The sequence below is a fragment of the Bos indicus genome, chromosome 5 (assembly GCF_029378745.1).
Source record: "Bos indicus isolate NIAB-ARS_2022 breed Sahiwal x Tharparkar chromosome 5, NIAB-ARS_B.indTharparkar_mat_pri_1.0, whole genome shotgun sequence".
In the NCBI taxonomy this organism is placed as follows: Eukaryota; Metazoa; Chordata; class Mammalia; order Artiodactyla; family Bovidae; genus Bos; species Bos indicus.
The window spans coordinates 10227222-10241009 of NC_091764.1; the positions used below are offsets into that span (position 1 = coordinate 10227222).

The 13788-nt window shown below is 35.5% G+C and overlaps 1 protein-coding gene across 1 annotated transcript in view; it reads left to right on the forward strand.

Moving 5' to 3' along the window:
* The window catches only part of PTPRQ (protein tyrosine phosphatase receptor type Q), a 234588-nt gene that overhangs the window by 76625 nt on the left and 144175 nt on the right, over positions 1 to 13788 (forward strand). Inside the window, exons 20-25 of the mRNA XM_070788855.1 lie at positions 1421 to 1586; positions 3075 to 3365; positions 3635 to 3910; positions 4273 to 4424; positions 8572 to 8713; positions 11947 to 12216. Of these exons, the coding sequence (XP_070644956.1) occupies positions 1421 to 1586; positions 3075 to 3365; positions 3635 to 3910; positions 4273 to 4424; positions 8572 to 8713; positions 11947 to 12216 (1297 nt within the window). The remainder of the gene's footprint in view (positions 1 to 1420; positions 1587 to 3074; positions 3366 to 3634; positions 3911 to 4272; positions 4425 to 8571; positions 8714 to 11946; positions 12217 to 13788) is intronic.

Below are 13788 nucleotides of genomic sequence, written 5' to 3' on the forward strand. Positions count from 1 at the left end.
CCTAGTAGGCTGCAGTCCATGGGGTCGCTAAGAGTCGGACACGACTGAGCGACTTCACTTTCACTTTTTACTTTCATGCATTGGAGAAGGAAATGGCAACCCACTCCAGTATTCTTGTCTGGAGAATCTCAGGGATAGAGAAGCCTAATGGGCTGCTGTCTATGGAGTCACACAGAGTCGGACACGACTGAAGCAACGTAGCAGCAGCAGCAGCATCTTGTCTATTAGTTAATAAGTCACCACAAAATTGAAGTAGATTTCATGACACTCACTGCCCCACATACTGTCAAAGAACCACAAAATTTTGCAGAATTTAGTTTGTTGATACATCACAGAACCATGCTAACTATAAATTTTAGTCAAATTGATTATCCTATGTTATTAATTCAAATTAGCCTTTTACTATTTATTACTTTTCTTTTATCATGTGCCAGAGATGGTGTTGCTTTATTTGCCTCATATAGTCTAATCTTCAGAAGCCCTCTGTGAAGGCTTTTGAAGAGGTTCTTCCCATTTTACAGTTAGAGGATGAGAAGTTTTGTGATCAGATGATTTATCCAGGACTTCTGTCCAAATTGAATACAGGTCTTTGGACTCTAAGGACTTTGTGCAGATTGGAATGATTCAGATTTCTCTGTATATAAATATATTATTATAAAATTATTCATACTTAATTCATATTTAATTACATGACTTTTTAAAAAGTCTATTTTTCTTTATTTAGAGTTGATTTTGACCATGTTTTGTATTTAAAATTTGGTGAAGGGGGCAATGATTACAATTCCTTGATTATCATAAAATGGCTTGGAACAAATATAACTAGGAGTCAGGCAAGAGAATTAAAAATTTTTTTTTTTAGCTCATGTGAGAGTGTATCCAGTGCTTTCCTATTTCTCTACATGAGAGTAGAAAAAGAAAGGAAAGGAAAAAGAAAAGAAAAGGAAATGAAAAAGAAAAGAAAAAGAAATTGTAACCATTTGAACTCATAGAGGTGAAGACTTTCATAATTCCTACATTGTTGATAGGAAGGAAAAAAAGAAAATTTTTATAGTATCCCCAAACTTGCATAAAAATATGTAGCCAAATTTTGAAAAATACTTGACTGTTTTGTAACTGACTATACTGATCAGCACACTGTAGCATTTTCGGTTCACTACTGGACCTTCCCCACTGCCAGCTAAGCTTGGAGTTTTAACTCTTTGCTAATCTGTGTATCATTTTAATAAAACTGCTACCACTGATTCCTCTTTTAGTACAAATATATTTCCAGTTTAATTATTGCAATAAAAAATTCTATGTTGATTTTCCTCAAAAATTAACATATTAAAATAATGAAGCAACCGATCTATGATACTTTGAAATGCTTATGTATACTAAAAATATATTCTGAACAATTAAAAACAATATGTTTATTTTTCAGAATTTTACACTCCATGAAGTAAATGACTTTGACAATATGACCGTATCTGCAATAATAGATAAACTGGCAATATTCAGCTACTATACATTTTGGGTAACAGCAAGTACTTCAGTTGGAAATGGGAATAAAAGCAGTGGCATAGTTCACGTATATACAGATCAAGACAGTATGTAAATGAAAAGCATTTGTTAATCTTTAATAGGATTAATTTAAAACTTTATAATTTTTCAGAATCTTTTTCTATTTGTATGTATTGGTGATAAAATCTATATTTTATTTAGGCACATTTAACTAGTCAGAGAAATTTGAAAATGCATTAATATAGCTGTAAACCTATTACAACAGTAACAACCTTTTCTATTCAAGGAAACTGCTACCATCCATTTATAAAAATTCTGTCACCTTTATTCAAAAGATATCACAGCCATAGGTTAATGAAATATACGGTTAATGAAAAATACTGACGTGAAAAATACTGTTGCATGTGTAGACAGATTTTCCAATACTTCATTTGCTCTAGAAATGACATTGTTCCTCTCTCTAGCAACTTGTTTCCTTTTCAGTCTTTGAACTCACGAAGGACTTTATGCAGCATTTTGTTCCTATTGTGTTTATGACTAAATGACCCAAATACCTTTTTTTTTTTTTTTTTAACTCTGGCAGTTTCCTCTTATGTGGATGCTGCATCATCCTGTTTGTGCGGAGTATTCAGAAAACTATAATGACTGAAGCTCTTGTGTTTTAGGTTTCCGTTTCGAGAATACAGTGATGCGTGGGTCACTGCCTACTTCTTCTTGTGGTTGCTTCTATGGTCCATTTATTTTTAAAAGGCTCATCTCTTATTGAGAAACAATATTGACCTAAATTGCTGCTGAGAGTAAAATTGCATGTTTAGTATTTGAAGATTATAAATCGACAGACACTTCAAGTATGAAGAGTGAATGCTTTCCCCATTGTTGGGATAATCTTTCAAATTGTTTACTCACTGACGAGCAGTGTAGCTAGGATAGAATATGCAGAATTTATAAGTTTGGGGGAGTTTTAGCTAAAAAGTTTAGAGCAGTATGTGGTCAACATCATTTCAGGCATTCTTTAAATGGAGATCTCTCCCAAGATCTTCACCAACCTATAATGTTTTATCAGTCAATATTAGAGCACCATAAATAATAAACCCTGTGCACTATTCCTGGTGAGAGGTCCTAGGTGACTTCATATGTACAATAAGGATAATCTCCAGAAGAAAGAAATTAAAAATCTGAGTATACATGTATATATCCATACTTGCACACTCATAGTCTCATATACATAATTTCCATCACATACTCAAAATCTACACAGACTCATAATACCCATTTTGTAGGAAAGAAAAGCCGAGAGGGTATTGTATAAAACAATTCACACATATTAGAGATGAAAAGGTTTACCTTGAATGATTTGAACATAATTTTAATGTAATTTTTTAGATTTTAATTTTAATGTAATTATTTAGAAGGTATTTTGTAGTAGATGATGTTACCACGTGTGGATCTAAACACCATAGAAGCTGGTGAGGTAGTAGGTGCCCTTTCAACAATGAGCCTCTGGTTTGTGAATTTACTTCAAGTTTACCTAAGGTGACTGATGATTTTTATATTTTGCACGTTACCTATCATAGTACCTGAAGGAGTTGTGGGAAACCTGACTTACGAGTCCATTTCGTCAACTGCAGTAAATGTCAGCTGGGGCCCTCCGTCTCAACCCAATGGTCTAGTCTTCTACTATGTTTCTCTGAGCTCACAGCAGACTCCGCGCCACGTGAGACCACCTCTAGTTACGTATGAGAGAAGCATGTATTTTGATAATCTGGACAAATATACTGACTATATCTTAAAAGTCACTCCATCAACAGAAAAGGGATTCTCTGACGCATATACGGCCCAACTACACATCAGAACTGAAGAAGATGGTAGGCTGGACCCTTGTATTGCCTATTACGCAGATAGTTGGTGTTCTCTTATTTAGATTGCTTTCTGCTAGAAAACGTTATTCTTATCACTACATAGATTCTGTTTGTTCTTAAGTAATTAGCCTTTCAATAAACACAATAAGGTTTACAGTTTCTTAAAATTAAAATAATTACCTGTTGATAAAATTAAGTCCCATTATTAATGAAGCCTCTTCTTTTTGATACTAATTCACTTTTGTTTCATTTAATATTCTTTTTTTCTTTTATAGTCCCAGAAACTTCACCAATAATCAACACTTTTAAAAACCTTTCCTCTACCTCAGTTCTTTTATCATGGGATCCCCCAGTAAAACCAAATGGTGCAATAATAAGTTATGATTTAACTTTACAAGGACCAAGTGAGAATTATTCTTTCGTTACTTCTGATAACTATGTAATACTGGAAGAGCTTTCACCATTTACATTATATAGTTTTTTTGCTGCAGCAAGAACTATAAAAGGACTCGGTCCTTCCAGTGTTCTTTTCTTTTACACAGATGAGTCAGGTAAGCCAGAATCCATGTTTCTTCCAATGATTTTACTGTTGCAGCACTTGCTCTTTTTAAGGAAAAGCATGGAAAATGAAAGGATATTTGATTGTCTATTTGTAACAGGCTGACAACTATTGATTTGCTTTGCTGAACATTTTAACATTGAGTTTCAGAACAAATTGTTCTGTTTAAAGCTACTTTGGAACTTCTGAGTTCCAAGTACAAAGCCTCACGACTTATGCTCTTTATTTCTGCAATTAAAATATGACCCGTTTATAAATCTTTCTTAACTAGTGTCTTCCAGAAGCTAGAGTCACGATGATGTTTTTCTGCTAAAAATGCTATGAATGTAAGTTTTGTAATGTGTTTTCCTGCAGTGCCTTTAGCACCTCCTCAAAATTTGACTTTAGTCAACTACACTTCAGACCTTGTATGGCTGAAATGGAGCCCAAGTCCTGTTCCAGGCGGTATTGTTAAAATATATAGTTTAAAAATTCATGAACATGAAACTGATACTATATTTTATAAGGTAGGTCGATTATAACACCGTATGTTTATTTCAAAAACTTAGACATTCTTGTAAAATATTTTGACATGCGGGGGGAAATGGACTGTTTTAAATAACACAAAACCCATCTTTAAAAAAAAAAAATCTCTTTGGTTTCCCACAATTTAAGGATGCTTGAGGAAAACACAGCAAACATTTGTCAGGTGTGGAAGTAAAGTGCTTTGTAGAGCATTTTAATAGAATTTAAAGTTTTTAGATATCTGTAAGTTAAGAAATCATTACACCATTTTGTTAATGCTGCAAAAGTATACAGTAAATTTTTTCAGACTGTTTATAACCTGTTATTGTCTTAAGTGTAATATATTTCTGCAGTCATCCCCCTAAGCTGCAAGGATTACATTCCAGGACCGCCAGTGCATGTCTGAGACCAAGGATAGTACTAAACCTATGTTCTGTTTTTTCTTATACATCCATAGCTGTGATAAAGTTTACTTTATAAGTTAGGCACAGTAAGAGATTAACAACCATAACAACAAAATTTAAAAAATTAAAATAAACTGTAAAGAGTTAGATGAATGCTGTCTCTCTCTCTCAAAACATCTTCTTTTACAAATTTAACACCTTTCCCATCTTAAGGGAGCATTTATCACACACTATCGCCATAACTTTTGCAGTTTGAGATACAACAGCAAAACTTGTACAGTTTTTTCCCTTCTTCCCCAATTCACAGCATTTCACAGAAGCTTCGTTTTTACCCCAGATCTTGGCAGCCTCAGCATACGATTTTTTTTTCTCTCCTTATTAAGTTGAGAACTTTCATCTTTTCACTTAAAGGAAGCACTGATGGCTTCTCTTTGGCATCTCTGAATTGCCAGCATCACTACGCTTGTACTTTGGGATCATTATTAAGTAAAATAAGGGTGTCCTGAATACAAGACTGTGCTACCCCACAGTTGATCGGATAACCAAAAAGCCCGTGGACTAGCAGGCAGGCAATGCTGGACGCAGGGATAATTCACACCCAGGGCAAGATGAAGCAGGATGCCTGGAGACTGCATCACGCAACTTTGACCAGCTCACAGTGTACAAGTTATGAATTGTCTGTCTCTCGAATTTTCCATTTAGTATCTTGAATTGAGCTTGACTGCAGGTAACTGAAACTGTGGAAAATGAAACCATAACTAAGGGAAAACCACCAAGTGTTCAAAGAAGTACCAAGTGAATATTTTTAACCTTTTCAGAGATGTGTTTATCCTGGACTTCTAGTAACCTTCCCAGATATAGTATAATTTCACACTAATTGGTCTTTTAAGATACATCATTATTCTTTTTTCATTCAATGCTAATTAGTTTCCATTCTAAACACCCTTTTACTCCTCCATTTTTAGGTTTCAGAATCAATGAAACATACCCAAAGAACTAATGTAACAAAGGATCTCAAATATACCTGTATGATTTATAGCACTTAATTGCCAAAATATACTGTAATAGACTAGCATTTATTTGAGAAAGTGTTCTTATTTTTTTCCCCAAAGGCAAATGAAGTACTGGAATGCTTTTCAGTTACAGCATGGAGGATGCAAAAATTCTGCATAAACATTGTCCCCAGTATTATATGCATTATAATTTATTGTTGATGGTAAATTATTTTTATAGCATGTGTAGCTTACAAAGTGAGTAATGCTATGGCATAAGTAATAATGATTTTTATTATCTTTCAATAATATGGAATGTGGCCATTCCTAGGATAAACACGTATGAATATTGAAGCATGGATGTATTTGTGTGATCTTTCCCTCAGAGCAGAGATGTCTACCATCAACAGCATTAGCATAGTCATGAACTAAGGACTCTGGCATCAAATTATTGGTTGGAATAATTTGCAATAATTTCCAAATGGTTGCAACCCTGCCTTCAAGACTTACTATGCTCCCTTAGGGCAGTTCCTTAACTTCTTATGACTCAAGTTTCCTCAAGTGCAAAATGGGATTTGTAAATATTCAGCCATTAAAAAGTGAAGCTTGTAAGAGGAAAATCTATATCAAACATTTTGTTTTCAAGAAAAACATTGATTACTCTTATTTTTTGACTGTTTTATAGATTCTTTTGGATTTTCCCTTTTTTCCCCACTCGGTTGTCTTTCTCCATTTTATAGGACTATAAAATCCAATTAAGCCTTTGAGTTTTGTTTTTTTTTTTCACAGTCACATTTTTTATTATTGTTATAAACCTCTGCCCCTGTGCTGGGCATTGGCAGTTCTGTGGAGTTTTCCTTTTTTCTTTTCTTTTCTCTTTAAATTTTTAAATTTTTAATCTATTATTATTTTATCTACATGTATTTCTTTGTTTAGTTTTCCTACTGTTCTTATCCCCTTGCAATTAATCTTTAACATATATCTTCATTATCTACCTAATGCTACCATTGAAATTTCACTATAAGTATTTTTATATTATTAACATAATATGCATACCATAAAGTATTAAATATATCCTTTTTGAGGTGGAAAGAGTAGTTTTCCTTTAAAATCTGCTACTGCTTTTAGTTACTCCTTTCTACGTCTACTTTGTCTTCTACGAACGCTCATCGCCCTACTATCTTTCCGATTCCGTTGTGTGTGCCCGATGCCATCCTCTTTCCTCTCTCAGTGTCTGGTGCGTCTGCTTTCCTCTCACTGTGTGGCTTTCTTTCTGAGTGTGGTGTCCTGTTTTCCCTTCTGTTTTTAGCTCCCTCTGTGTCCCACACAGCACTTTCTTCTCTCTCTTACCTTCCCAGCGATATGTGCGTCTGTGGAGGCATAGTAACTCTTGGGCCGCTCCAAATGTTCCTGCCGTCCCAGTCAGGTCACTCACACGTACTGAAAGAGAAAGTTCTGCTAAAAATATGTTTGAAAATATTCCTTACTCATGTCTCCCTTTTACAGTTTACTTTGTCAGTCTGTCTACTATCCAATAAGCTACTCACACTTTTTTATTATAATATCTTGAGTTCAGTAATTTCTCTGTGTACTCACTCACCCCTCCTAACCCAAGTCAAAATTTATCTGCTTGTATTTAATTTTTTTCTCCGTATACAGTTATTGGTAGATTTTTCTAATGAATATAACAGTTGCTGGATGACAGGGACCAGGTCTTATATATCTTTATAATCTCCTGGTTATCTAACCATGCGCGTTGTGAATAGTAATTAAGAAAGAATGAAAGAAAATTGTATAACACAGTGAATTCATAAAGGATATCAATAGCTTGTAAGAGATTAATTTAAAATATGATTCTAACTATGAGTGCCCTGAGAGTTAGTATTCTTGCTAAATTTCTGCCACTGAAATGTTTAATTTATAAGTCAAACTGGTTTATATTTTGGATCAGATATAATACAGTATTCTTAAAATTATACCACATAAGAGGTTGTCTTTTTTTCCCCATAGGATAACTATTAATCTTAAGTGCTCTTTCTGTTAGGACAGTCCTCTTTGAATAAAGTCCTTGTATTTGATGGTAAAATTTTCTGTGAGACACCATATCCTTTTTGGTATATCTGTGATAACTGTTTTGTTTGTTTTTTCATTTTCCTAAGAGATTGAATAAAATTAGAAATTTAGGAATTGTGTGGGAAAATCTCATAATTTCTGAAGCTTAGCTTCATAGGAGCAGAGGTTGTTTCATGCACTGCTGTGTTCCCAGGTCCTCGCATATAACAGCTGATGAATAAATTAATTTACAAAGAGAATGTTACTGAGAACTAAAAAATGAATTTTGATGAATTCAAGAAAAATAAAGTACCACTGACTGCTCATAAGTTGGATTCCAATTGAGGACTTTAATTTTAGCAAATTTAAAGGAAGTAATCATATGTAATTCTAAGTAAAAATCAGAGAGACAAAATAAAAACAAAATACTTCAGCTTTAAAAACCAATGGCAATTATGATTTTCTTCAGTGTTGATGGGTGTCCAGTTCAACCTTGTGCCTGAGCATACCCTGGGGCACACACAAAAACTGTTTAATTTTTGAATTTTTAATTAAAAATACCCATGCTTATTAAATCATAGGTTAAACACAGAAGACATAATTTTTATGTATTAAAAATATTTCTTCCAATTATAAATAAGTTTTTTGATGATGCACTGTGACTAAGAGGTTTGGTTTGTTTTTTTTTTTCTGCTTTTCAGAATATTTCAGGTTTTCAAACTGAAGCCAAGCTTGTTGGACTGGAACCAGTCAGCACCTATTCCATCAGTATAACTGCCTTTACTAAAGTTGGAAATGGCAATCAATTTAGTAACGTAGTAAAATTCACAACCCAAGAATCAGGTTAGATGTGGTTTTTGGATCCTAAAATGTTTGATTTTGTATTTAACACTTTTCCCTTTGCTTTCTCAGTTTATGTGACTAAGTATCAATATTTAATTGTTCACTCAAAGAAGCTGAATTTTAGTGCTTTCAGGCTAGACTGGATCTTGTCGTCTGCAATCAAATAGATATATATTTATGCATGTTTTTTCATTTTGGACCAAGGAAGTTGAAATAAAAGACTAGTTTAGGAGCAAAGTACACTACTAGATATATATGAAAATTACCCAATTCCTAGTACTACCTGAGATTGCTGGGGGGGGAAAAAGAGAAAAGCCATTAATCACCTTTAACTGGTTGATTCATATTTTCATGAAAAAAATCTATGATTTTTTTTGTATATTGTACAAAATATTGTTACTATATATACAATAATGTATATTGTGACATTTGAAGAGTACTTTCGTGCATTGGAGAAGGAAATGGCAACCCACTCCAGTGTTCTTGCCTGGAGAATCCCAAGGATGGAGGAGCCTGGTGGGCTGCCGTCTATGGGGTCGCACAGAGTCGGACACGACTGAAGCGACTTAGCAGCAGCAGCAGCAGTCAGGATGTAAGCTTGTATTTCTCCCTAGTTCATCTGTGACATGTGGTGGGGACTGTGAAGACTATGAAATACCATTGGTCTAATTAAACAACTTACCTGTGTGTCGTGACATGCCATAGCTCAATTTTGTGTGTCAAATAGTTTTCATGTAGAACTGATTTAAAAATTTAATACTTTTCCTTCTCAACTGGAAGCACATGTTTTTTAAAGGCATCTCTTCCTCACTCTCTCTTTTTTTTCCTTAATTGATTAAGCACTTGATTCTGTGCTAGTCATTTCTTCCCTGTAGGTCTGGATGCATTTAGTGAATCCCTAAATTAAAATTGTAGACCACTGACTGATAATCATTTCACATTAATTTGTGAATACCTGATACTTTGTTTTCATGGCATGCCCCTAAGATATGCTTAGTAAATAGTATTTATAGTGGATACAAGTGCACCCTCTGAAATCAGTGTCTGGATTTGAATCCAAGCTCTGCGACTTACTAGTAAAACCTTGGCAAAGGCACATGACTCCTCTGAGCCTCTATATCTTTAACCAAAAAGAAACATATTTTATCAGTAGCCATCCATAGCTGTTATGAAAAAATATTTGAAGAGATCTATATAAAGCACTTTTAATTAGAGTATTGGACACACAAGTACTCAAAAAATATTACTGATGCCCTGTTCCCATAATTCAGATGAAGAAGCCGTGATTCAGGCAGTGAGATGAAAAGGGCTGAGAAAATTAGTGGAAAAACTGAACTGAAACCTCAGTCTCTGACCTCTAGTGACAAGTGGACATGACTGCAGGAAATGTGTATCATAAATTAGTGATACTATGGAAAAATGCTGAACCCATAAAGAAAAAAGAAACATTTAAACCATTTACACGCATATTACACTGATAAAGATTAAGGCTAATCTTGTAGACAGTGTTCTAAAAACCTATAAATATATTTTACCAGTGAAATAAAATAATTCCATAAAACCCTATGCCCTGATTAGTTAAATAAAATTTTTGACTTGAAGTGTTATAATATCTGCTGGTTAATTAATTGTTTTTAGGTTTATAGAGTCAGTAAAACGGATGTTCACAAAATCTAGGTTTATAATCTACACTTAAGCACATTATCAACTATCTCTTGTTCATTTATTTTTGAAAATAATGGTATATGTTTTTGAAAATAAGAAAGCAAATAATTAAACATATGTAACTGCCAGAACCTTGGATCAACAGAGGAATCATCTTTTCTTTAAATGCCACACACCCTCCCTAAGTTATTCTCCTTTAGTTCTGATGCCTTTGTGTTACAGAGGATGAAGGATTTGTAAAGATAGAAATTTAGGCCAGAGGAGAGAACTGTAGGCAAGTTAAATATGACTTGAATTGTTCTTTAAATAACTCTGCTTCCCCATAATGACAGGATTTTTCTTTTTACTGCTTGTTTATAATCCACAAACTGACAATATGCAAATTTTCTTTACAGCATCCTCTTTTTATTGTAACAAGATAAGCTATGCCAGCATGAGGGGACATTTAGATAATCAGATATTTCCCTAGAAGTACCTACTCTTAGGGTCACTTTGGTGGGCCTGGGGTAGTTCTCTTTAACTAGATCTGCCAAATATAGTGCCTACTTCCAAGTAAATTCAGGGAAGTTCTAGAAAAAACTGGGACTGAATTAAAAACTGGGGCTGGTTTCCATCTTCAGTCTTTTTTTTTTTTTGTAAGTACTGAGGGATCAGGTCTTCACGATTTTTACAAAAAAGTCATCTGAATATATAAGCAAAGTCCCACATTTAGTTACATGTTTCCTAGTGCTGTTAGGCCACATGGGTGAGGCGCCTGCATCTATATCTGTGTGTGCGTGCTTAGTCGTTCAGTCATGTCCGGCTCTTTGAGACCCTATGGACTATAGCCCACCAGGCCCCGCTGTCTGTGGGATTTTCCCATGGCAAGAATACTGGAGTGGGTTGCCATTTCTTTCTCTAGGGGATCTTCTTGACCCAAGGATGGAATTCACATCTCCTGCCTTGCAGGCAGATTCTTTACCCATTTAAGCCACCTCAGGTGTTTTGCATTAGAAAGTTCCATCATAAAGTATGGCTAAGACTGCTCCTTCCCATTAAAAGATGAATAGGGCAGGCTTCAACCACTGCCTGAACTTGAAGCTGGCTACCCAGTTGCTTCTGAGTATTTGAGGTTGTGTTGATGTTGCGCCTAGGAGAATATTCAGTGGTGGATTCAGTATTGTAAGGATTGACATGGTTACATAGAAAATGGCCCATTTGATTCAGTCCATGTTAAGAAATTTCTGAGCACATGTTGAAGGGCCCAGATGGTAAAGAATGTGCCTGCAAAGTGGGAGACCTGGGTCGATCCCTGGGTGGGGAAGATCCCCTGGAGAAAGGAATGGCTATCCACTCCAGTATTCTTGCCTGGAGAATTCCATGGACAGAGGAGCCTGGTGGGCCACAGTCCATAGGGTTGCAAAGAGTTGGACATGACTGAGTGGCTAACACACTTGAAAGGTTGATATGTTACATTTTTATTCTGTGTCTACTCCTAAACATGATTTTGTCTAGCAATCACATAATTAAATCACTTATCTGTTACATGTGTATAAATTTTAACTTTGGGCATTTGCTTATCTCTTAAGTTCCAGATGTTGTACAGAACATACAGTGTATGGCAACTAGCTGGCAGTCAGCTTCAGTGAAGTGGGATCCACCCAAAAAAGCAAACGGAATAATTACACATTATACGATAACGGTTGAAAGGAATGCTACAAACATCTCTCCCCAAGATCACACGTATACCTTCATGAAACTTCTTGCCAATACCTCTTATGTCTTTGAAATAAGAGCTTCAACCTCCGCTGGTGAAGGTAATGAAATGACCTGCAACGTCAGCACGCTACCTGAGACAGGTAACTAATGTGTAACAGGTAACTGACCTGAAGCCAGTGATTTACCTGCAAAAGGGAACTAGCCTGCAACACATAACTGTTCCTGGACTGTGTCTTACGTTTGTCAATAACATTTGTCATCTTTAGAGCATATTTGCCCAAAACTATATAAGAAATATTAAAAAATAGAACACATACTTTTTTTTTAATTTTATTTTTAAACTTTACAATATTGTATTGGTTTTGCCAAATATCAAAATGAATCCGCCACAGGTATACATGTGTTCCCCATCCTGAACCCTCATCCCTCCTCCCTCCCCATACCATCCCTCTGGGTCGTCCCAGTGCACCAGCCCCAAGCATCCAGTATCGTGCATCAAACCTGGACTGGCGACTCGTTTCATATATGATATTATACATATTTCAATGCCATTCTCCCAAATCATCCCACCTTCTCCCTCTCCCACAGAGTCCAAAAGACTGTTCTGTACATCAGTGTCTCTTTTGCTGTCTCGTACACGGGGTTATTGTTACCATCTTTATAAATTCCATATATATGCGTTAGTATACTGTATTGGTGTTTTTCTTTCTGGCTTACTTCACTCTGTATAATAGGCTCCAGTTTCATCCACCTCATTAGAACTGATTCAAATGTATTCTTTTTAATGGCTGAGTAATACTCCATTGTGTATATGTACCATAGCTTTCTTATCCATTCATCTGCTGATGGGCATCTAGGTTGCTTCCATGTCCTGGCTATTATAAACAGTGCTGTGATGAACATTTGGGTACATGTGTCTCTTTCCCTTCTGGTTTCCTCAGTGTGTATGCCCAGCAGTGGGATTGCTGGATCATAAGGCAGTTCTATCCCACATGTTACGTAAGGACCAGCTCGTGGTACATTGAACCACCTCCACAGCAATGGGAGACTGAAAGGAGGGAAAAAGAGAAAATCTTTTGTGTTTTACAAGTATGTATTTCTTATTATATAAATACCAAACACTGAATTATGTCTTATCATAATTTAAAATAGGGGATAAATATATAATATCTTTTTAAAGTTGATTTTTGTGGCATTGTTAATGCTTCCCTGAATTCCATAGTTGCAGTGTCAGCTCATTTTTTTCTATTTCCTTCTCTTTATAATGGTCTTCATCTTTATATTGTTGGGATAAGGATATCCAGGTCACTAAGCTCTAGTTTTCAAAGAAGAAAACTCTCACCCTCCCTAACAGTGATCCGTCCTACATCATAATCTCTTTCATCTTCTACCATCTCTAATGATTATACTTCTTCGTGTCAATGAAAACCTGATTCCTTCCTGGTAATACCACTTCCCTGGAGGTCCTCTCTAGTGGGGACTGTGGGGTTGACATAATTGTTTACCTCTGGCACCTCTAGATCCTTATCTTGGAAACGTCTTTTAGCCCTTTCCTCCTTTTGAAATCAGCATCACCCAGTTTTCTCGACTTTTCTGTCTTCGAGGCTGTACACCACAGAGCTTCAGGACACAGTGTGACTTCTCTCTGATTTCAGCATCCAAGTCAGCATCCTTTAAGGCAACATTTCTTGAGACTTCAGGGTTTTCCTGTT